The sequence below is a fragment of the Rhinoderma darwinii genome, chromosome 10 (genome assembly GCF_050947455.1).
Source record: "Rhinoderma darwinii isolate aRhiDar2 chromosome 10, aRhiDar2.hap1, whole genome shotgun sequence".
NCBI classification, from domain to species: Eukaryota; Metazoa; Chordata; class Amphibia; order Anura; family Rhinodermatidae; genus Rhinoderma; species Rhinoderma darwinii.
In genome coordinates, this window is record NC_134696.1 from 15,200,831 (window position 1) to 15,222,842 (window position 22,012).

Sequence of the window (22,012 nt, forward strand, 5' to 3'; positions counted from 1 at the left end):
CCATCAGGACACTTCACTATGCGATGTGCTGATCGCATATATAATGCTTTGGTATACTTAGTATGCCGAAGCATTATTGCCTGTCAGTGTAAAACTGACAGGCAATCTAATAGGTCATGCCTCCGGCATCGCCTAACAGGCTGATGCTGAAGACAGACCTGGGGGTCTTTGTTAGACACCCGGCTGTCATGGAAACACGACGGCGACCCGCGATTTGTTTGCGGGGGCGCCGATCGGGTGACAGAGGGAGCTCCTTCCCTCTGTCAAACACATTAGATGCCGCTGTCACTATTGACAGCGGCATTTAATGGGTTAAACTGCCGGAATCGGCGCGCGCTTCGATTCCGGCAGTTGCAGCAGGAGCCCGGCTGTGTATAACAGCCGGGCTCCTGCCGCTGATCGCATGGGTACGCTGTCAGTACCCGCGCGATCACAGGACGGATATATCCGTCCTCCTGCGCGAACTAGCAGCTGCTGAGGACGGATATATCCGTCCTTCGGCGTTAAGGAGTTAACAATAAAATAGATTTGTTTATTTAAATATCATTAATTCTCTATGTGAATTTATTATAACACAAGTTCCCATGATCGGCTCATGAATATAATAAGTCATCATGTGATAAGTTATTCTTAGTAACACACTTTGTAAATTGAATCCTGGTAATTATATAAAGACCTTGTGCCCCGGTCTAGAGGTAGTCACCCCGTCTGTGATACAGGAGTAGATGATGGATTCCAGTCCCCATAAGCTCTATCATGTACATGGAATTGATTCCAGACAATTTCTGGAGCATTACTTTTCAGATGAACCCGACATGGCCTTTGGAGATGACTTATTGAAATTTCCCATTGATAGTCTTAGACAACTATTTACAGTGGGTATGTATCCTGATTTTATTACTCCTAAGATACATTGACGTATATATTATTTTGTGTGTCACTGGTTTAAAAAAATATAAATATAAATTGTGCAAACTTTTTTGAGGAGGTGTGGGATGTCAGGGAGGGTGACAACACTACCCCCATCATCTGGAAAATGACAGGGAGAAGAGTAAAGCCCTGGTCATTGAATGTGATGCAAAAAAACTGAGTTACAGGGTTTAGTAGCGTCATTCTTTTCAACTTTGTAGTCTCCAAAACCATGGAAAACTTTCTGGGATGATGAAGAACAACTAAAAAATTCCCATTGTGGGTGTAATTATTTAACCCCTTAAAGTATTAAAAACAATAATTGCCCTGTTTACGCGATCAGGTCCTTTATAATTAGAAAAAAAAAACAAAAAAAAAAAACTAAACATAACTATACTATATAACGTTCGTACAGAAGGCATTGTATAACGCTTACTTGCTATCCCGATGTGCAGATCAGTTGGGCACCTTCCTTCAGTTTTAAGAAGTATATGTAAAGCCCCAAAACTTCATCGTGTCCGCTGGAAGCGGGCTGCCATATTATAGCTGGGTAATTTCTCAGCGAAGTTCCCAAAACTGCAAACAAGGGAAGGACCCAAAAAAAGTGCAGGGTGGGTTTCAAAAAGGGTATAAGAAAGGACACCACTTATCAGTGCGACACCAGCCCCTAAATCCCGGCCTGTTCATAAAGGATTGTTTCATAGCGTACCACACCAATCCATGGATTATTAATTTTATTATTCATTCACCCAATTATTACATCATCCTATTATGCCCTGATGCACTCCGACCAGCTTACATATACCCTGATGTACTCTGTACAGCTTACATATGCCTTGATGTACTCCGGCCAGCTTTAAAATACCCTGATGTACACCACCCAGTTTACATATACCCTGATGTACTCCACACAGATTACATATACCCTTATTTACTGCACACAGATTACATATAACCCAATATTCTCCACACAGATTACATATACCCTGATGTACTCTGCACAGATTACATATACCCTGACGTACTCCACACAGATTACATATACCCTGACGTACTCCACACAGATTACATATGCCCCGTCATTATAAACTGAAATATCAGCAAAAACCCCAAACAAAGCTACTTTCAAGCAAAATCTTCTGAGCCTGGCAGTATGCCCAAACAGCAGTTTATGACCACATATGGAGTATTACTGTACTTTGGGGAACGTGCTTAAAGAGGCACTGTCACCAGATTATAACTTGACTATCTCCTACATAATCTGATCTGCGCTGTAATGTAAATAACAGCAGTGGTTTTTATTTTGAAAAACGATCATTTTTGAGCAAGTTATGAGCTAGTTTAGATTTATGCTAATGAGTTTCTCAATGGACAACTGGGTGTGTTTTTACTTTTTACCAACTGGGTGTTGTACAGAGGAGTGTATGACGCTGACCAATCAGTGACCAATCAGTGTCCTACACTTCTCATTGTTTCAGCCCAGCATGATCCACAGCACAGTGTGATTGTGCAGTGAAAGAAGCTCGGCTGGAACAATGAGAAGTGTAGGTCACTGATTGGTCACTGATTGGTCAGCGTCATACACTCCTTTGTACAACACCCAGTTGGTAAAAAGTAAAAACACACCCAGTTGTCCATTGAGAAACTCATTAGCATAAATCTAAACTAGCTCATAACTTGCTCAAAAATGATTGTTTTTCAAAATAGAAAGCCCTGCTGTTATCTACATTACAGTGTCAATCCGATTATGTAGGAGATAGGGCACTTATAATCTGGTGACAGAGCCTCTTTAACAATTTACTGGGTGTGTGTCTCCAGTGGCACAAGCTGGGCACAACACATTGGGCACTGAATTGGCATATCCGTGGAAAAATGGCTATTTTCAATCTGCAAAACCTATTGTGTAGTAATTTCTGCAAAACACTTGCAGTGTCAAAAAGCTCACTACACCTGATAATGAATTTCTTGAGAGATGTTGTTTCCAAAATGGGGTAATTTTTCGGGGTTTCCACTGTTCTTGTATTTTGGCTCAATGCAACATGGTGTCGAATCTTGTAAAATCTCCACTCCAAAAACTAAACGGCGCTCCATCCCTTTAGAGCCTTGCTGTGTGTCCAAATAGCAGTTTACGACCACATATGGGGTATTGCCTTACTTGGGAGAAAATTTGAAACACATTTTTGGGTATCTTTTCTCCTGTATCCCTTGTACATATGAAAAATGTTGAGCTAAAAGGACATGTTATTGGAAAAAAATTTAGATTTAAATTTTCATGGCCAAATTCTAATAAAACCCATAACACATCTGTAGGGTCAAAATATTCACTACACCCCTAATGTAATTCCTTGAGGGGGTAAAGTCTTGAAAATAGGGTCACATCTGGGGAATTTCTACTGTACTAGTACCTCTGAAAGCTTTGCACATGTGACATATCTCCCAAAAACCAGTCAGCAAAATATGCGCCCAAAAAGCGAAACAGCATTCTTGCCCTTCTGAGACGTGCTGTGTGTCCAAACAGCATTTTGAGATCACATATGGGAATTGTTGTGCTCGGGAGAAAATGCTTTACAAACATTGAGGTGCTTTTCTTTTATAGACCTTGGGAAAATGAACAATTCTGAGCTAGAACTATATCTCATTGGAAAAAAATGTTTATTTTTTATTTTCACCTCCCAATTCTAAAAAATTCAGCAAAAACCTGTACGGTTAAAATGCTCACTACACCCCTAGAATCCTTAAGGGGTGTAGTTTACCAAATACAATCACCTAACAGGGGTTTTCACTGTATTGGTATCTCAGGGGCTCTGTAAATGCAACATGGCGCAAAGGAATCAATCCAGCAAAATCTGCAATCTAAATGCCAAATGGTGTTCCTTCCGTTCTGAGCCCTGACATGTATCCAAACAGCAGTTTATGACCGCTTATGCGGTATTTCCCTACTCTGAAGAAATTGCTTTAACCCCTTCCCGCTCCTTGACGTACTATTACGTCATGGCAGCTCTATCGTTCGCGCTCCATGCCGTAATAGTACGTCTTGCAGTTAGAACAGCGGTGCGCGCGCCCGGCGCGTTCATGCGCTGTGATAGCTGCTGTTTCTGACAGCAGGCTATCACGGCATAATGGGACGGGACCATTTACTATGGTCCCGCCTCGCCGATCGCCGCTATTGGCTAGTCAGTGAGTAACTAGCCAATAGCAGCGATCGGTCTCATTCAGCACAGCAGTGCTCGAGCCCGGCGTTCCTGAGCTGTGATAGCTGCTGTTTCTGACAGCATGCTATCACAGCATAATGGGCCGGGACCATTTACTATGGTCCCGCCTCGCCGATCGCCGCTATTGGCTAGTCAGTGAGTAACTAGCCAATAGCAGCGATCATTCTCGTCACTTCCTCTCTCTGACCTCACATCCTGCTGCAACCGCCCTGAACGCCCTGTTGGAGTTAGCGAGGCGTTGAGATCGGTTGTGAGCAGAGAGTCAGAGAGAAAAGAAGTGAAAAAAAGTGAAAAAAAGTTTCTAAAACAACGTTTTTTTTGCTTCCCACCACCCCATCCACTACCCACTCCTGTTCCCTTCCTCTTTGAGTTCTACCCACGTTTTTTGGTCAGTGATCTCCTATCACTGACCACTTTTCAGTCTTCAGGACCACATTTCTTGGTCCCTGGGGATTTTTTTTTCATTTTTTTCTATATAAAACATAAAACAAAAAAAAAAATATAAAAAGAAAAAAAAGAAACAAAAAAAAATAGTTAGTTTAGCCAATTTTGAAAATTTAACTGGTTAGTTTAGTATTAGCCCCTTCCCGCTCCTTGACGTACTATTACGTCATGGCAGCTCTATCGTTCGCGCTCCATGCCGTAATAGTACGTCTTGCAGTTAGAACAGCGGTGCGCGCGCCCGGCGCGTTCATGCGCTGTGATAGCTGCTGTTTCTGACAGCAGGCTATCACGGCATAATGGGACGGGACCATTTACTATGGTCCCGCCTCGCCGATCGCCGCTATTGGCTAGTCAGTGAGTAACTAGCCAATAGCAGCGATCGGTCTCATTCAGCACAGCAGTGCTCGAGCCCGGCGTTCCTGAGCTGTGATAGCTGCTGTTTCTGACAGCATGCTATCACAGCATAATGGGCCGGGACCATTTACTATGGTCCCGCCTCGCCGATCGCCGCTATTGGCTAGTCAGTGAGTAACTAGCCAATAGCAGCGATCATTCTCGTCACTTCCTCTCTCTGACCTCACATCCTGCTGCAACCGCCCTGAACGCCCTGTTGGAGTTAGCGAGGCGTTGAGATCGGTTGTGAGCAGAGAGTCAGAGAGAAAAGAAGTGAAAAAAAGTGAAAAAAAGTTTCTAAAACAACGTTTTTTTTGCTTCCCACCACCCCATCCACTACCCACTCCTGTTCCCTTCCTCTTTGAGTTCTACCCACGTTTTTTGGTCAGTGATCTCCTATCACTGACCACTTTTCAGTCTTCAGGACCACATTTCTTGGTCCCTGGGGATTTTTTTTTCATTTTTTTCTATATAAAACATAAAACAAAAAAAAAAATATAAAAAGAAAAAAAAGAAACAAAAAAAAATAGTTAGTTTAGCCAATTTTGAAAATTTAACTGGTTAGTTTAGTATTAGGGTTAGTTAGTGTCAGGGAACCGTCAAAAAGCGTAGTTAGGTATAGTGTCAGGGAATTTAGCGTCAGGAATCGGTCACCGTAGATAGGCTTAGCGTTAGGGATCCATCACCGTAGTTAGGTTTAGCGTCAGGGAAGCTCGGAATAATTAGATAGGTTTAGTGTCAGGCACCCGTCACCGTAGTTAGGTTTAGTGTCAGGGAAGCTTGAAATAATCTAGATAGGTTTAGTGTCAGGGAATCGTCGCCGTAGTTAGGTTTAGCGTTAGGGAAGTCCACATAAAATTTAGTTAGGTTTAGTGTTAGGAACCCTCGCCCTAGTTAGCTTTAGTGTCAGGGAAGTCCACTTGCTCTCTAAAAACAAAACACACATTTGTGCTAGTTGTGCTATCCTATTGCTCCCAGTTAGGGATTTATTTTTTTGCAGTATATAAATTTTGTCTTCGCACAACAAGCATGTCCCAACGGACATTTACTGCTGAAGAGGCGTATGCATTTCTGGCCTCCGACACAGACTCGTCGGATGGCGATACAGTATTTTATTTGTCTACCTCCTCATCCAGCGATGAAGAGGAGGGACCCCCTAGGAGACGCCCCAGGACCACCACCATAGTAGAAATCCCTGAGAGAAGTGACCCCACAACAAGTGATACCCCTGAGCGAAGTGACCCCATTTGGACACCCACACCAGACCATTATGAACCCCAAATCCCTGAGTACACGGGCAGCCCAGGCATCAAATTTAACACGGCAGGGTTCAGTGAGATGGACTTTTTCAAGTTCTTCTTCACTGATAACTTTATAGAGCTAATGGTCACCCAGACTAATTTATATGCCCAACAGTATATCACCAAGAACCCCAACTCATTTTATGCCCAATCCCAGAGGTGGACTCCTGTAAACGCAGCAGAGTTGGGCAAGTTCTGGGGACTGCTCTTGAACATGGGGCTTCTAAAAAAGCCATCCATTAGGACCTACTGGAGCACGGACATCCTATACCACACCCCGATGTACCGTATGGCCATGTCCAGGATGCGTTATGAGGCAATACTTCGCTTCCTACATTATGCCGATAATGAGCAGTGCCCACCCCGAGATGACCCCAGTTTTGACCGTTTATATAAACTGAGACCCCTATTAGACCATTTCAGTGCCCGGTTTGCCCAAGCATACACCCCCGAGAAGTGTATTTCCATTGATGAGTCCCTGGTACATTTTAAAGGGAGGCTTCAATTCCGCCAATACCTGCCAAGTAAGAGGGCAAGGTATGGCGTGAAGTTGTATAAGCTGTGCGAGAGTGCATCAGGGTATACATATAAATTCAGGATATATGAAGGGAAGGACAGCAGTATTCAGCCCCCAGAATGCCCCCCCTTACTGGGAATTAACGCAAAAATTGTGTGGGATTTGGTGCACCCACTGCTGGACCAGGGTTACCACCTCTACCTGGATAATTTTTATACCAGCGTCCCGCTCTTCAAGTGCCTCGCTTCCAGAAGGACTGCGGCATGCGGCACTGCTAGAAAAAATCTTAGAGGCCTCCCTAAAACACTGCTTGGGCAAACACTCAGAAGGGGTGAGAGCAGGGCACATTCTAGTAGCAACATATTGTGTGTCAAGTACAAGGACAAGAGAGATGTCCTTGTATTGACAACAATACATGGCCACACCAGTACCCATGTACCTGTACGAGGTACCAGTACAGAGACCCCCAAACCAGATTGCATCCTGGACTACAATAGGTACATGGGAGGGGTGGACTTGTCAGATCAAGTCCTGAAGCCCTACAGCGCTACGCGGAAATCGAGGGTGTGGTATAAGAAGCTGGCCGTGCACATCATACAGATGGCATTGTACAATGCGTACGTGCTACGTCGATGTGCAGGCCAGAGGGGAACTTTCCTGGAATTTCAAGAGGTGGTTATAAAGAACCTAATTTTTGGCGACCAGGAAGGAGGGGCACCCAGTACTTCTGGAAGCGAGGCCACACGCATCGTACCAGGGCAACACTTTCCAGGAGAAGTTCCCCAAACTGGCAAGAAGGGAAAAAGTCAAAAGAGGTGCAAAGTGTGCTATAAGAGGGGGATAAGGAAGGACACAACATACCAATGCGACACGTGTCCCGAAAAACCAGGGCTCTGTATGAAAGATTGTTTTAAAATTTACCATACATCCCTTGATTTTTAATTTACCCTGATGCACTCCGCACAGCTTATCCCCCTCATCTTTCCCTTTTGAGCCCTGTCGTGTGCCCAGGCAGCTAATAACAGCCACATGTAGGGTATTGCCGTACCCGGGAGAACCCACATTACAATTTATGGGGTGTATGTCTCCAGTGGCACATGCTGGGCACAATATATCAGACACTGAAATGGCATATATGCATAGGAAATTGCAAATCTCACTTTGCACCATCTGCTGCGCATTACCTTTTACACAATAACTGTGGGGTCAAAATGCTCACTACACCACTAGATGAATGTCTTAAGGGGTGTAGTTTTTAAAATGGGGTCACTTCTCGGGGGTTTCAACTGTACTGGTACCTCAGGGGTTCTGCCTACATGACTTAGCACCAGAAAAGCTCCAGTAGGCTAAATGGTGGTCCTTCCCTTCTGAGCCCTGTCGTGTGCCCAGGCAGCTAATAACAGCCACATGTAGGGTATTGCCGTACCCGGGAGAACCCACATTACAATTTATGGGGTGTATGTCTCCAGTGGCACATGCTGGGCACAATATATCAGACACTGAAATGGCATATATGCATAGGAAATTGCAAATCTCACTTTGCACCATCTGCTGCGCATTACCTTTTACACAATAACTGTGGGGTCAAAATGCTCACTACACCACTAGATGAATGTCTTAAGGGGTGTAGTTTTTAAAATGGGGTCACTTCTCGGGGGTTTCAACTGTACTGGTACCTCAGGGGTTCTGCCTACATGACTTAGCACCAGAAAAGCTCCAGTAGGCTAAATGGTGGTCCTTCCCTTCTGAGCCCTGTCGTGTGCCCAGGCAGCTAATAACAGCCACATGTAGGGTATTGCCGTACCCGGGAGAACCCACATTACAATTTATGGGGTGTATGTCTCCAGTGGCACATGCTGGGCACAATATATCAGACACTGAAATGGCATATATGCATAGGAAATTGCAAATCTCACTTTGCACCATCTGCTGCGCATTACCTTTTACACAATAACTGTGGGGTCAAAATGCTCACTACACCACTAGATGAATGTCTTAAGGGGTGTAGTTTTTAAAATGGGGTCACTTCTCGGGGGTTTCAACTGTACTGGTACCTCAGGGGTTCTGCCTACATGACTTAGCACCAGAAAAGCTCCAGTAGGCTAAATGGTGGTCCTTCCCTTCTGAGCCCTGTCGTGTGCCCAGGCAGCTAATAACAGCCACATGTAGGGTATTGCCGTACCCGGGAGAACCCACATTACAATTTATGGGGTGTATGTCTCCAGTGGCACATGCTGGGCACAATATATCAGACACTGAAATGGCATATATGCATAGGAAATTGCAAATCTCACTTTGCACCATCTGCTGCGCATTACCTTTTACACAATAACTGTGGGGTCAAAATGCTCACTACACCACTAGATGAATGTCTTAAGGGGTGTAGTTTTTAAAATGGGGTCACTTCTCGGGGGTTTCAACTGTACTGGTACCTCAGGGGTTCTGCCTACATGACTTAGCACCAGAAAAGCTCCAGTAGGCTAAATGGTGGTCCTTCCCTTCTGAGCCCTGTCGTGTGCCCAGGCAGCTAATAACAGCCACATGTAGGGTATTGCCGTACCCGGGAGAACCCACATTACAATTTATGGGGTGTATGTCTCCAGTGGCACATGCTGGGCACAATATATCAGACACTGAAATGGCATATATGCATAGGAAATTGCAAATCTCACTTTGCACCATCTGCTGCGCATTACCTTTTACACAATAACTGTGGGGTCAAAATGCTCACTACACCACTAGATGAATGTCTTAAGGGGTGTAGTTTTTAAAATGGGGTCACTTCTCGGGGGTTTCAACTGTACTGGTACCTCAGGGGTTCTGCCTACATGACTTAGCACCAGAAAAGCTCCAGTAGGCTAAATGGTGGTCCTTCCCTTCTGAGCCCTGTCGTGTGCCCAGGCAGCTAATAACAGCCACATGTAGGGTATTGCCGTACCCGGGAGAACCCACATTACAATTTATGGGGTGTATGTCTCCAGTGGCACATGCTGGGCACAATATATCAGACACTGAAATGGCATATATGCATAGGAAATTGCAAATCTCACTTTGCACCATCTGCTGCGCATTACCTTTTACACAATAACTGTGGGGTCAAAATGCTCACTACACCACTAGATGAATGTCTTAAGGGGTGTAGTTTTTAAAATGGGGTCACTTCTCGGGGGTTTCAACTGTACTGGTACCTCAGGGGTTCTGCCTACATGACTTAGCACCAGAAAAGCTCCAGTAGGCTAAATGGTGGTCCTTCCCTTCTGAGCCCTGTCGTGTGCCCAGGCAGCTAATAACAGCCACATGTAGGGTATTGCCGTACCCGGGAGAACCCACATTACAATTTATGGGGTGTATGTCTCCAGTGGCACATGCTGGGCACAATATATCAGACACTGAAATGGCATATATGCATAGGAAATTGCAAATCTCACTTTGCACCATCTGCTGCGCATTACCTTTTACACAATAACTGTGGGGTCAAAATGCTCACTACACCACTAGATGAATGTCTTAAGGGGTGTAGTTTTTAAAATGGGGTCACTTCTCGGGGGTTTCAACTGTACTGGTACCTCAGGGGTTCTGCCTACATGACTTAGCACCAGAAAAGCTCCAGTAGGCTAAATGGTGGTCCTTCCCTTCTGAGCCCTGTCGTGTGCCCAGGCAGCTAATAACAGCCACATGTAGGGTATTGCCGTACCCGGGAGAACCCACATTACAATTTATGGGGTGTATGTCTCCAGTGGCACATGCTGGGCACAATATATCAGACACTGAAATGGCATATATGCATAGGAAATTGCAAATCTCACTTTGCACCATCTGCTGCGCATTACCTTTTACACAATAACTGTGGGGTCAAAATGCTCACTACACCACTAGATGAATGTCTTAAGGGGTGTAGTTTTTAAAATGGGGTCACTTCTCGGGGGTTTCAACTGTACTGGTACCTCAGGGGTTCTGCCTACATGACTTAGCACCAGAAAAGCTCCAGTAGGCTAAATGGTGGTCCTTCCCTTCTGAGCCCTGTCGTGTGCCCAGGCAGCTAATAACAGCCACATGTAGGGTATTGCCGTACCCGGGAGAACCCACATTACAATTTATGGGGTGTATGTCTCCAGTGGCACATGCTGGGCACAATATATCAGACACTGAAATGGCATATATGCATAGGAAATTGCAAATCTCACTTTGCACCATCTGCTGCGCATTACCTTTTACACAATAACTGTGGGGTCAAAATGCTCACTACACCACTAGATGAATGTCTTAAGGGGTGTAGTTTTTAAAATGGGGTCACTTCTCGGGGGTTTCAACTGTACTGGTACCTCAGGGGTTCTGCCTACATGACTTAGCACCAGAAAAGCTCCAGTAGGCTAAATGGTGGTCCTTCCCTTCTGAGCCCTGTCGTGTGCCCAGGCAGCTAATAACAGCCACATGTAGGGTATTGCCGTACCCGGGAGAACCCACATTACAATTTATGGGGTGTATGTCTCCAGTGGCACATGCTGGGCACAATATATCAGACACTGAAATGGCATATATGCATAGGAAATTGCAAATCTCACTTTGCACCATCTGCTGCGCATTACCTTTTACACAATAACTGTGGGGTCAAAATGCTCACTACACCACTAGATGAATGTCTTAAGGGGTGTAGTTTTTAAAATGGGGTCACTTCTCGGGGGTTTCAACTGTACTGGTACCTCAGGGGTTCTGCCTACATGACTTAGCACCAGAAAAGCTCCAGTAGGCTAAATGGTGGTCCTTCCCTTCTGAGCCCTGTCGTGTGCCCAGGCAGCTAATAACAGCCACATGTAGGGTATTGCCGTACCCGGGAGAACCCACATTACAATTTATGGGGTGTATGTCTCCAGTGGCACATGCTGGGCACAATATATCAGACACTGAAATGGCATATATGCATAGGAAATTGCAAATCTCACTTTGCACCATCTGCTGCGCATTACCTTTTACACAATAACTGTGGGGTCAAAATGCTCACTACACCACTAGATGAATGTCTTAAGGGGTGTAGTTTTTAAAATGGGGTCACTTCTCGGGGGTTTCAACTGTACTGGTACCTCAGGGGTTCTGCCTACATGACTTAGCACCAGAAAAGCTCCAGTAGGCTAAATGGTGGTCCTTCCCTTCTGAGCCCTGTCGTGTGCCCAGGCAGCTAATAACAGCCACATGTAGGGTATTGCCGTACCCGGGAGAACCCACATTACAATTTATGGGGTGTATGTCTCCAGTGGCACATGCTGGGCACAATATATCAGACACTGAAATGGCATATATGCATAGGAAATTGCAAATCTCACTTTGCACCATCTGCTGCGCATTACCTTTTACACAATAACTGTGGGGTCAAAATGCTCACTACACCACTAGATGAATGTCTTAAGGGGTGTAGTTTTTAAAATGGGGTCACTTCTCGGGGGTTTCAACTGTACTGGTACCTCAGGGGTTCTGCCTACATGACTTAGCACCAGAAAAGCTCCAGTAGGCTAAATGGTGGTCCTTCCCTTCTGAGCCCTGTCGTGTGCCCAGGCAGCTAATAACAGCCACATGTAGGGTATTGCCGTACCCGGGAGAACCCACATTACAATTTATGGGGTGTATGTCTCCAGTGGCACATGCTGGGCACAATATATCAGACACTGAAATGGCATATATGCATAGGAAATTGCAAATCTCACTTTGCACCATCTGCTGCGCATTACCTTTTACACAATAACTGTGGGGTCAAAATGCTCACTACACCACTAGATGAATGTCTTAAGGGGTGTAGTTTTTAAAATGGGGTCACTTCTCGGGGGTTTCAACTGTACTGGTACCTCAGGGGTTCTGCCTACATGACTTAGCACCAGAAAAGCTCCAGTAGGCTAAATGGTGGTCCTTCCCTTCTGAGCCCTGTCGTGTGCCCAGGCAGCTAATAACAGCCACATGTAGGGTATTGCCGTACCCGGGAGAACCCACATTACAATTTATGGGGTGTATGTCTCCAGTGGCACATGCTGGGCACAATATATCAGACACTGAAATGGCATATATGCATAGGAAATTGCAAATCTCACTTTGCACCATCTGCTGCGCATTACCTTTTACACAATAACTGTGGGGTCAAAATGCTCACTACACCACTAGATGAATGTCTTAAGGGGTGTAGTTTTTAAAATGGGGTCACTTCTCGGGGGTTTCAACTGTACTGGTACCTCAGGGGTTCTGCCTACATGACTTAGCACCAGAAAAGCTCCAGTAGGCTAAATGGTGGTCCTTCCCTTCTGAGCCCTGTCGTGTGCCCAGGCAGCTAATAACAGCCACATGTAGGGTATTGCCGTACCCGGGAGAACCCACATTACAATTTATGGGGTGTATGTCTCCAGTGGCACATGCTGGGCACAATATATCAGACACTGAAATGGCATATATGCATAGGAAATTGCAAATCTCACTTTGCACCATCTGCTGCGCATTACCTTTTACACAATAACTGTGGGGTCAAAATGCTCACTACACCACTAGATGAATGTCTTAAGGGGTGTAGTTTTTAAAATGGGGTCACTTCTCGGGGGTTTCAACTGTACTGGTACCTCAGGGGTTCTGCCTACATGACTTAGCACCAGAAAAGCTCCAGTAGGCTAAATGGTGGTCCTTCCCTTCTGAGCCCTGTCGTGTGCCCAGGCAGCTAATAACAGCCACATGTAGGGTATTGCCGTACCCGGGAGAACCCACATTACAATTTATGGGGTGTATGTCTCCAGTGGCACATGCTGGGCACAATATATCAGACACTGAAATGGCATATATGCATAGGAAATTGCAAATCTCACTTTGCACCATCTGCTGCGCATTACCTTTTACACAATAACTGTGGGGTCAAAATGCTCACTACACCACTAGATGAATGTCTTAAGGGGTGTAGTTTTTAAAATGGGGTCACTTCTCGGGGGTTTCAACTGTACTGGTACCTCAGGGGTTCTGCCTACATGACTTAGCACCAGAAAAGCTCCAGTAGGCTAAATGGTGGTCCTTCCCTTCTGAGCCCTGTCGTGTGCCCAGGCAGCTAATAACAGCCACATGTAGGGTATTGCCGTACCCGGGAGAACCCACATTACAATTTATGGGGTGTATGTCTCCAGTGGCACATGCTGGGCACAATATATCAGACACTGAAATGGCATATATGCATAGGAAATTGCAAATCTCACTTTGCACCATCTGCTGCGCATTACCTTTTACACAATAACTGTGGGGTCAAAATGCTCACTACACCACTAGATGAATGTCTTAAGGGGTGTAGTTTTTAAAATGGGGTCACTTCTCGGGGGTTTCAACTGTACTGGTACCTCAGGGGTTCTGCCTACATGACTTAGCACCAGAAAAGCTCCAGTAGGCTAAATGGTGGTCCTTCCCTTCTGAGCCCTGTCGTGTGCCCAGGCAGCTAATAACAGCCACATGTAGGGTATTGCCGTACCCGGGAGAACCCACATTACAATTTATGGGGTGTATGTCTCCAGTGGCACATGCTGGGCACAATATATCAGACACTGAAATGGCATATATGCATAGGAAATTGCAAATCTCACTTTGCACCATCTGCTGCGCATTACCTTTTACACAATAACTGTGGGGTCAAAATGCTCACTACACCACTAGATGAATGTCTTAAGGGGTGTAGTTTTTAAAATGGGGTCACTTCTCGGGGGTTTCAACTGTACTGGTACCTCAGGGGTTCTGCCTACATGACTTAGCACCAGAAAAGCTCCAGTAGGCTAAATGGTGGTCCTTCCCTTCTGAGCCCTGTCGTGTGCCCAGGCAGCTAATAACAGCCACATGTAGGGTATTGCCGTACCCGGGAGAACCCACATTACAATTTATGGGGTGTATGTCTCCAGTGGCACATGCTGGGCACAATATATCAGACACTGAAATGGCATATATGCATAGGAAATTGCAAATCTCACTTTGCACCATCTGCTGCGCATTACCTTTTACACAATAACTGTGGGGTCAAAATGCTCACTACACCACTAGATGAATGTCTTAAGGGGTGTAGTTTTTAAAATGGGGTCACTTCTCGGGGGTTTCAACTGTACTGGTACCTCAGGGGTTCTGCCTACATGACTTAGCACCAGAAAAGCTCCAGTAGGCTAAATGGTGGTCCTTCCCTTCTGAGCCCTGTCGTGTGCCCAGGCAGCTAATAACAGCCACATGTAGGGTATTGCCGTACCCGGGAGAACCCACATTACAATTTATGGGGTGTATGTCTCCAGTGGCACATGCTGGGCACAATATATCAGACACTGAAATGGCATATATGCATAGGAAATTGCAAATCTCACTTTGCACCATCTGCTGCGCATTACCTTTTACACAATAACTGTGGGGTCAAAATGCTCACTACACCACTAGATGAATGTCTTAAGGGGTGTAGTTTTTAAAATGGGGTCACTTCTCGGGGGTTTCAACTGTACTGGTACCTCAGGGGTTCTGCCTACATGACTTAGCACCAGAAAAGCTCCAGTAGGCTAAATGGTGGTCCTTCCCTTCTGAGCCCTGTCGTGTGCCCAGGCAGCTAATAACAGCCACATGTAGGGTATTGCCGTACCCGGGAGAACCCACATTACAATTTATGGGGTGTATGTCTCCAGTGGCACATGCTGGGCACAATATATCAGACACTGAAATGGCATATATGCATAGGAAATTGCAAATCTCACTTTGCACCATCTGCTGCGCATTACCTTTTACACAATAACTGTGGGGTCAAAATGCTCACTACACCACTAGATGAATGTCTTAAGGGGTGTAGTTTTTAAAATGGGGTCACTTCTCGGGGGTTTCAACTGTACTGGTACCTCAGGGGTTCTGCCTACATGACTTAGCACCAGAAAAGCTCCAGTAGGCTAAATGGTGGTCCTTCCCTTCTGAGCCCTGTCGTGTGCCCAGGCAGCTAATAACAGCCACATGTAGGGTATTGCCGTACCCGGGAGAACCCACATTACAATTTATGGGGTGTATGTCTCCAGTGGCACATGCTGGGCACAATATATCAGACACTGAAATGGCATATATGCATAGGAAATTGCAAATCTCACTTTGCACCATCTGCTGCGCATTACCTTTTACACAATAACTGTGGGGTCAAAATGCTCACTACACCACTAGATGAATGTCTTAAGGGGTGTAGTTTTTAAAATGGGGTCACTTCTCGGGGGTTTCAACTGTACTGGTACCTCAGGGGTTCTGCCTACATGACTTAGCACCAGAAAAGCTCCAGTAGGCTAAATGGTGGTCCTTCCCTTCTGAGCCCTGTCGTGTGCCCAGGCAGCTAATAACAGCCACATGTAGGGTATTGCCGTACCCGGGAGAACCCACATTACAATTTATGGGGTGTATGTCTCCAGTGGCACATGCTGGGCACAATATATCAGACACTGAAATGGCATATATGCATAGGAAATTGCAAATCTCACTTTGCACCATCTGCTGCGCATTACCTTTTACACAATAACTGTGGGGTCAAAATGCTCACTACACCACTAGATGAATGTCTTAAGGGGTGTAGTTTTTAAAATGGGGTCACTTCTCGGGGGTTTCAACTGTACTGGTACCTCAGGGGTTCTGCCTACATGACTTAGCACCAGAAAAGCTCCAGTAGGCTAAATGGTGGTCCTTCCCTTCTGAGCCCTGTCGTGTGCCCAGGCAGCTAATAACAGCCACATGTAGGGTATTGCCGTACCCGGGAGAACCCACATTACAATTTATGGGGTGTATGTCTCCAGTGGCACATGCTGGGCACAATATATCAGACACTGAAATGGCATATATGCATAGGAAATTGCAAATCTCACTTTGCACCATCTGCTGCGCATTACCTTTTACACAATAACTGTGGGGTCAAAATGCTCACTACACCACTAGATGAATGTCTTAAGGGGTGTAGTTTTTAAAATGGGGTCACTTCTCGGGGGTTTCAACTGTACTGGTACCTCAGGGGTTCTGCCTACATGACTTAGCACCAGAAAAGCTCCAGTAGGCTAAATGGTGGTCCTTCCCTTCTGAGCCCTGTCGTGTGCCCAGGCAGCTAATAACAGCCACATGTAGGGTATTGCCGTACCCGGGAGAACCCACATTACAATTTATGGGGTGTATGTCTCCAGTGGCACATGCTGGGCACAATATATCAGACACTGAAATGGCATATATGCATAGGAAATTGCAAATCTCACTTTGCACCATCTGCTGCGCATTACCTTTTACACAATAACTGTGGGGTCAAAATGCTCACTACACCACTAGATGAATGTCTTAAGGGGTGTAGTTTTTAAAATGGGGTCACTTCTCGGGGGTTTCAACTGTACTGGTACCTCAGGGGTTCTGCCTACATGACTTAGCACCAGAAAAGCTCCAGTAGGCTAAATGGTGGTCCTTCCCTTCTGAGCCCTGTCGTGTGCCCAGGCAGCTAATAACAGCCACATGTAGGGTATTGCCGTACCCGGGAGAACCCACATTACAATTTATGGGGTGTATGTCTCCAGTGGCACATGCTGGGCACAATATATCAGACACTGAAATGGCATATATGCATAGGAAATTGCAAATCTCACTTTGCACCATCTGCTGCGCATTACCTTTTACACAATAACTGTGGGGTCAAAATGCTCACTACACCACTAGATGAATGTCTTAAGGGGTGTAGTTTTTAAAATGGGGTCACTTCTCGGGGGTTTCAACTGTACTGGTACCTCAGGGGTTCTGCCTACATGACTTAGCACCAGAAAAGCTCCAGTAGGCTAAATGGTGGTCCTTCCCTTCTGAGCCCTGTCGTGTGCCCAGGCAGCTAATAACAGCCACATGTAGGGTATTGCCGTACCCGGGAGAACCCACATTACAATTTATGGGGTGTATGTCTCCAGTGGCACATGCTGGGCACAATATATCAGACACTGAAATGGCATATATGCATAGGAAATTGCAAATCTCACTTTGCACCATCTGCTGCGCATTACCTTTTACACAATAACTGTGGGGTCAAAATGCTCACTACACCACTAGATGAATGTCTTAAGGGGTGTAGTTTTTAAAATGGGGTCACTTCTCGGGGGTTTTAACTGTACTGGTACCTCAGGGGCTTCTGCATACATGACTTAGCACAAGAAAAGCTCCAGTAGGCCAAATGGTGGTCCTTTCCTTCTGAGTCCTGCCATGGGCCCAAACATCAGTTTATCACCACAAATGGGGTATTGCCGCACTCAGGACAAATTGGGCAACAAAATGGGGTGTTTTATTCCTTGTGAAAATAAGAAATTTTGAACAAAAATTACATCTTAATGGAAAAAAATATCATTTTTTTAATTCACAGCCCAATTCAAATAGGTGCTGTGAAAAAACGGTGTGGTCAAAATGATAACAACAACCATAAATGAATTCCTTGAGGGGTCTAGTTTCCAAAATGGGGTCACTTCTGGTGGGTTTCCATTGCTTTCATACCTCAACACCTCTTCAAACCTGGCATGCTGCCTAAAATATATTCTAATAAAAAAGAGGCCTCAAAATGCACTAGGTGCTCCTTTGTTTCTGAGGCTTGTGTTTTATTCCACGAGCGCACTAGAGCCACATGTGGGACATTTCTAAAAACTGCAGAATCTGGACAATACATATTTAGTAGTATTTCTCTGGTAAAATCTTCTGTGTTACAGAAAAAAATGGAATAATATTGAAATTCAGCAAGAAAAATGAAATTTGCAAATTTCACCTCCACATTGCTTTAATTCCTGTGAAATGCCTGAAGGGTTAAAAAACTTTCTAAATGCTGTTTTGAATACTTTGAGGGGTCTAGTTTTTAAAATGGGGTGTTTTATGGGGGTTTCTAATACATAGGCCCCTCAAAGCCACTTCAGAACTCAAGAGGTACCTTAAAAAAAAGGCTTTTGAAATATTCTTAAAAATATGAGAAATTGCTGTTTATGTTCTAAGCCTTGTAACGTCCAAGAAAAATAAAAGAATGTTAAAAAAACGATGCCAATCTAAAGTAGACATATGGGAAATGTGAACTAGTAACTATTTTGGGTGGTATAACCGTCTGTTTTACAAGCAGATGCATTTAAATTCTGAAAAATGCAATTTTTTCAAAATTTTCTCTAAATTTTGCAATTTTTCACCAATAAACACTGAATATATCGACCAAATTTTACCACGAACATGAAGCCCAAAGTGTCACGAGAAAACAATCTCAGAATCGCTTGGATAGGTTTAAGCATTCCGACGTTATTACCACATAAAGTGAAATATGTCAGATTTGAAAAATGGGCTCTGAGCCTTAAGGCCCAAACTAGGCTGCGTCCTTAAGGGGTTAAAAATGTTGGAGTGCTTTTTTTCATTTATTTGTTGAGAAAATGTATTTTTTTCCAGTAAGACGGAGCTGTAGTTAAAACTTTTTACATTTTTCATTTTTACAGCCCAATTCTAATAATATGTATGAGACACCTGTGGGAACAAAATGCTCACTACACACCTAGATTAATTCCTTAATGGGTGTAGTTTGCCAAATGGAGTCACTTTTGGGGAGTTTCTACTGTACTGGTACCTTAGGGGCTTTGCAAAAGCGAAATGGTGCCGAAAAACGAATCCAGCAAAATCTGCGCTTCAAAAGCCTAATGGCGTGCCTTCGCTACTGAGCCCTGCTGTGTGCCCAAACAGCAGTTTATAACCACATATTGGGTATTTCCATACTCTGGAGAAGTTGCTTTACAAATGTTGGGGTGCTTTTTCTCTTTTATTTGATGAGAAAATAAAAAATTTTAATCCAAAGCTACGCCTTATTAAGAATTTTTTTTATGAAACACCTGTGGGGTCAATATGCTCACTACAACCCCCTAGATGAATTCCTTGTGGCTTGTAGTTTCCAAAATGGGGACTTTTTTTGGCGTGTTTCCTTTGTTTTAGCACCACAAGACCTCTTCTAACCTGACATGGTGCCTAAAATATATTCTAATAAAAAGAAGGCCCCAAAACCCACTAGGTGCTTCTTTGCTCCTGAGGCCCAGTAGCACACTAGGGCAACATGTGAGATATTTCTAAAAACTGCAGAATCGGTGCAGTAAATATTGAGATGTGCTTCTCTGGTAAAACCTTCCGTGTTACAGAAAAAAATGGATTAAAATAGAATTTCTGCAAAAAACAATGAAATTTGTACATTTTACCTCCACATTGCTTCAATTCCTGTGAAACGCCTAAAGGGTTAAGAAACGTTCTAAATACTGTATTGAATACGTTGAGAAGTGAAGTTTTTAAAATAGGGTGATTTATGGTGGTTTCCCAAAATATAGGCCCCTCAAAACTGAACTGGACCCTATAAAAATTTCTTTTTGAAATGTTATTGAAAATGTGAGAAATTGCTGCTAAATTATAAGCCTTGTAACGTCCTAGAAAAATAAAAGGATGTTAAAAAATTGATGCAAACATAAAGTAGACATATGGGAAATGCTAATTGCTAACTATTTTGTGTGGTATTATATCTGTCGTACAAACAGATCCATTCAAATTTTTTGCAATTTTTCACAAAATGTTGGTGTTTTTCACAAAAAAGCATTCCAAAGATATTACCACATAAAGTAACATATGTCAGATTTTAAAAATGGGGCTCCGTCATTTAGTCCAAAAGGGGCAGGAAGTGGTTAATGTATTTATGAGAAGCATAAGATAAATATCACAAAAATCCATCCCTATAGAACATTTGGGGCTTATTTTATCTTTTCTTCAGATTTTGTGGTATTGGAAACCTGATGCTTACATAGTTTGCTAGAAGTGATATGAACACATGTCCTTGTTTATCCAAATAATCTATGAGGATTTAATATATTAGAAGTTTCATTATTCAGATTTTTTTTTCTGCAGGTCATATTAAAGGAGACATCTTAATTGACCTCAGTCTTGGTTGCTTCATTCATCATCTATATTCAGCCAGTGAGTTTTTCAAAAACATCATAGTGTTGAAGGCCAATAACAGATGCATCATGGAGCTGAAGAGATGGGTGGATGAACGTACGGGAGCATTTTATTGGGGACATGCATCAACATTTCTTCAAGAGAAAGAGGGATACAGGTGACGTATTTTTGCAAATTTTACGAGAAAAAACACTTTCATTGTGATTCTTATTGTTGTTCCTGATATAACAAATATAATGGGAAGATGGGCAAATATCCCAAAAGGCTTTGCTCTGTTTATACTCAAGTCAGATGTAAAAATTCATATATACACTAAGTTAAATATTTTTATCCATAGGGGTCGGCATTATAAAAGTTAATGCTGGAAAGGCAGAGTATAAGCCTGACACTTGGTGCATCAGTAATAGATTATTTCCTTCTAGTATTGCAAGTCAAGAGTCCAGTGCTTTGTCCTGAGCCACCATGTTGATGTTGACTGTGGGACAATCACTTTCCCTGTCTTTTTTATTTTCCAGTGATCAGTTTGGGGACAAAGAAGGAAAAGTGAGATCAGCCATTCAACATGTTGTAAAATACGACCCGGAGAAAGAGAATATGACAGACCCGCTGGTCTTACCACCAGCCGATTGTGTCATCATTGCTACACTCCTGGATGTTATCAGCAAAGATCAAGATGATTACATCAGATATCTGAGGAAGTTCTGTGGATTGCTAAAACCCGGAGGACACCTCCTATTAATTGGGTGTTTAGATACAACATATTTCACAGTCGGGAAAGACAAGTTCCATGTTTTCACATATGATGAGAGTTTTACTAGGAAAGCTCTAGTTAGAGAAGGTTTTATCATTGATTACTGTAATGTCAAGGAGAGAACGGCTGTCAGTGACCTTGTTGACTATAAGGGCGTCATATTTATTGCAGCTCACAAGGAGAAGTAGGTTTAAACTTACAAAGTCTACATGTCATTACTTCATATGTTAAGCTAAAAATAAGATCTAACAATCAAAACGAATCTTCCCAAGTAAATTATAGAATAGCACAAAAATAATTGTTCAGCTCTTTTTTGTGTCCCTGCTTCGGACTGTTCCTTGATAATAGTGACAAGTCCGGCCCTGATCATCTGGGACATCATAGGAGCCTGAAGTCTTGGAATCAGTTGTTTTCTTATTGGTTTTTTTTCCTGCTTTATATGAAGTGTAATAAAGAGAAGTATATAGCAATAAACTGTGTTCTTTACTTCTGGGGAAAGGGGAGCACTAATCTACTTCATAAACTTTACAAACCT

At 43.8% G+C, this 22,012-nt stretch overlaps 1 protein-coding gene across 1 annotated transcript; it reads left to right on the top strand.

Annotated features, from left to right (window-relative positions):
• Nucleotides 1–728: 728 nt before the first annotated feature.
• On the top strand, nucleotides 729–21,665 carry LOC142662500 (nicotinamide N-methyltransferase-like). Its single transcript, XM_075840708.1, has 3 exons — nucleotides 729–879; nucleotides 20,676–20,883; nucleotides 21,242–21,665. Exons 1-3 carry the CDS (start codon nucleotides 729–731, stop codon nucleotides 21,663–21,665), a joined length of 783 nt encoding a protein of 260 aa, XP_075696823.1.
• The last annotated feature ends 347 nt before the right edge of the window (nucleotides 21,666–22,012 follow it).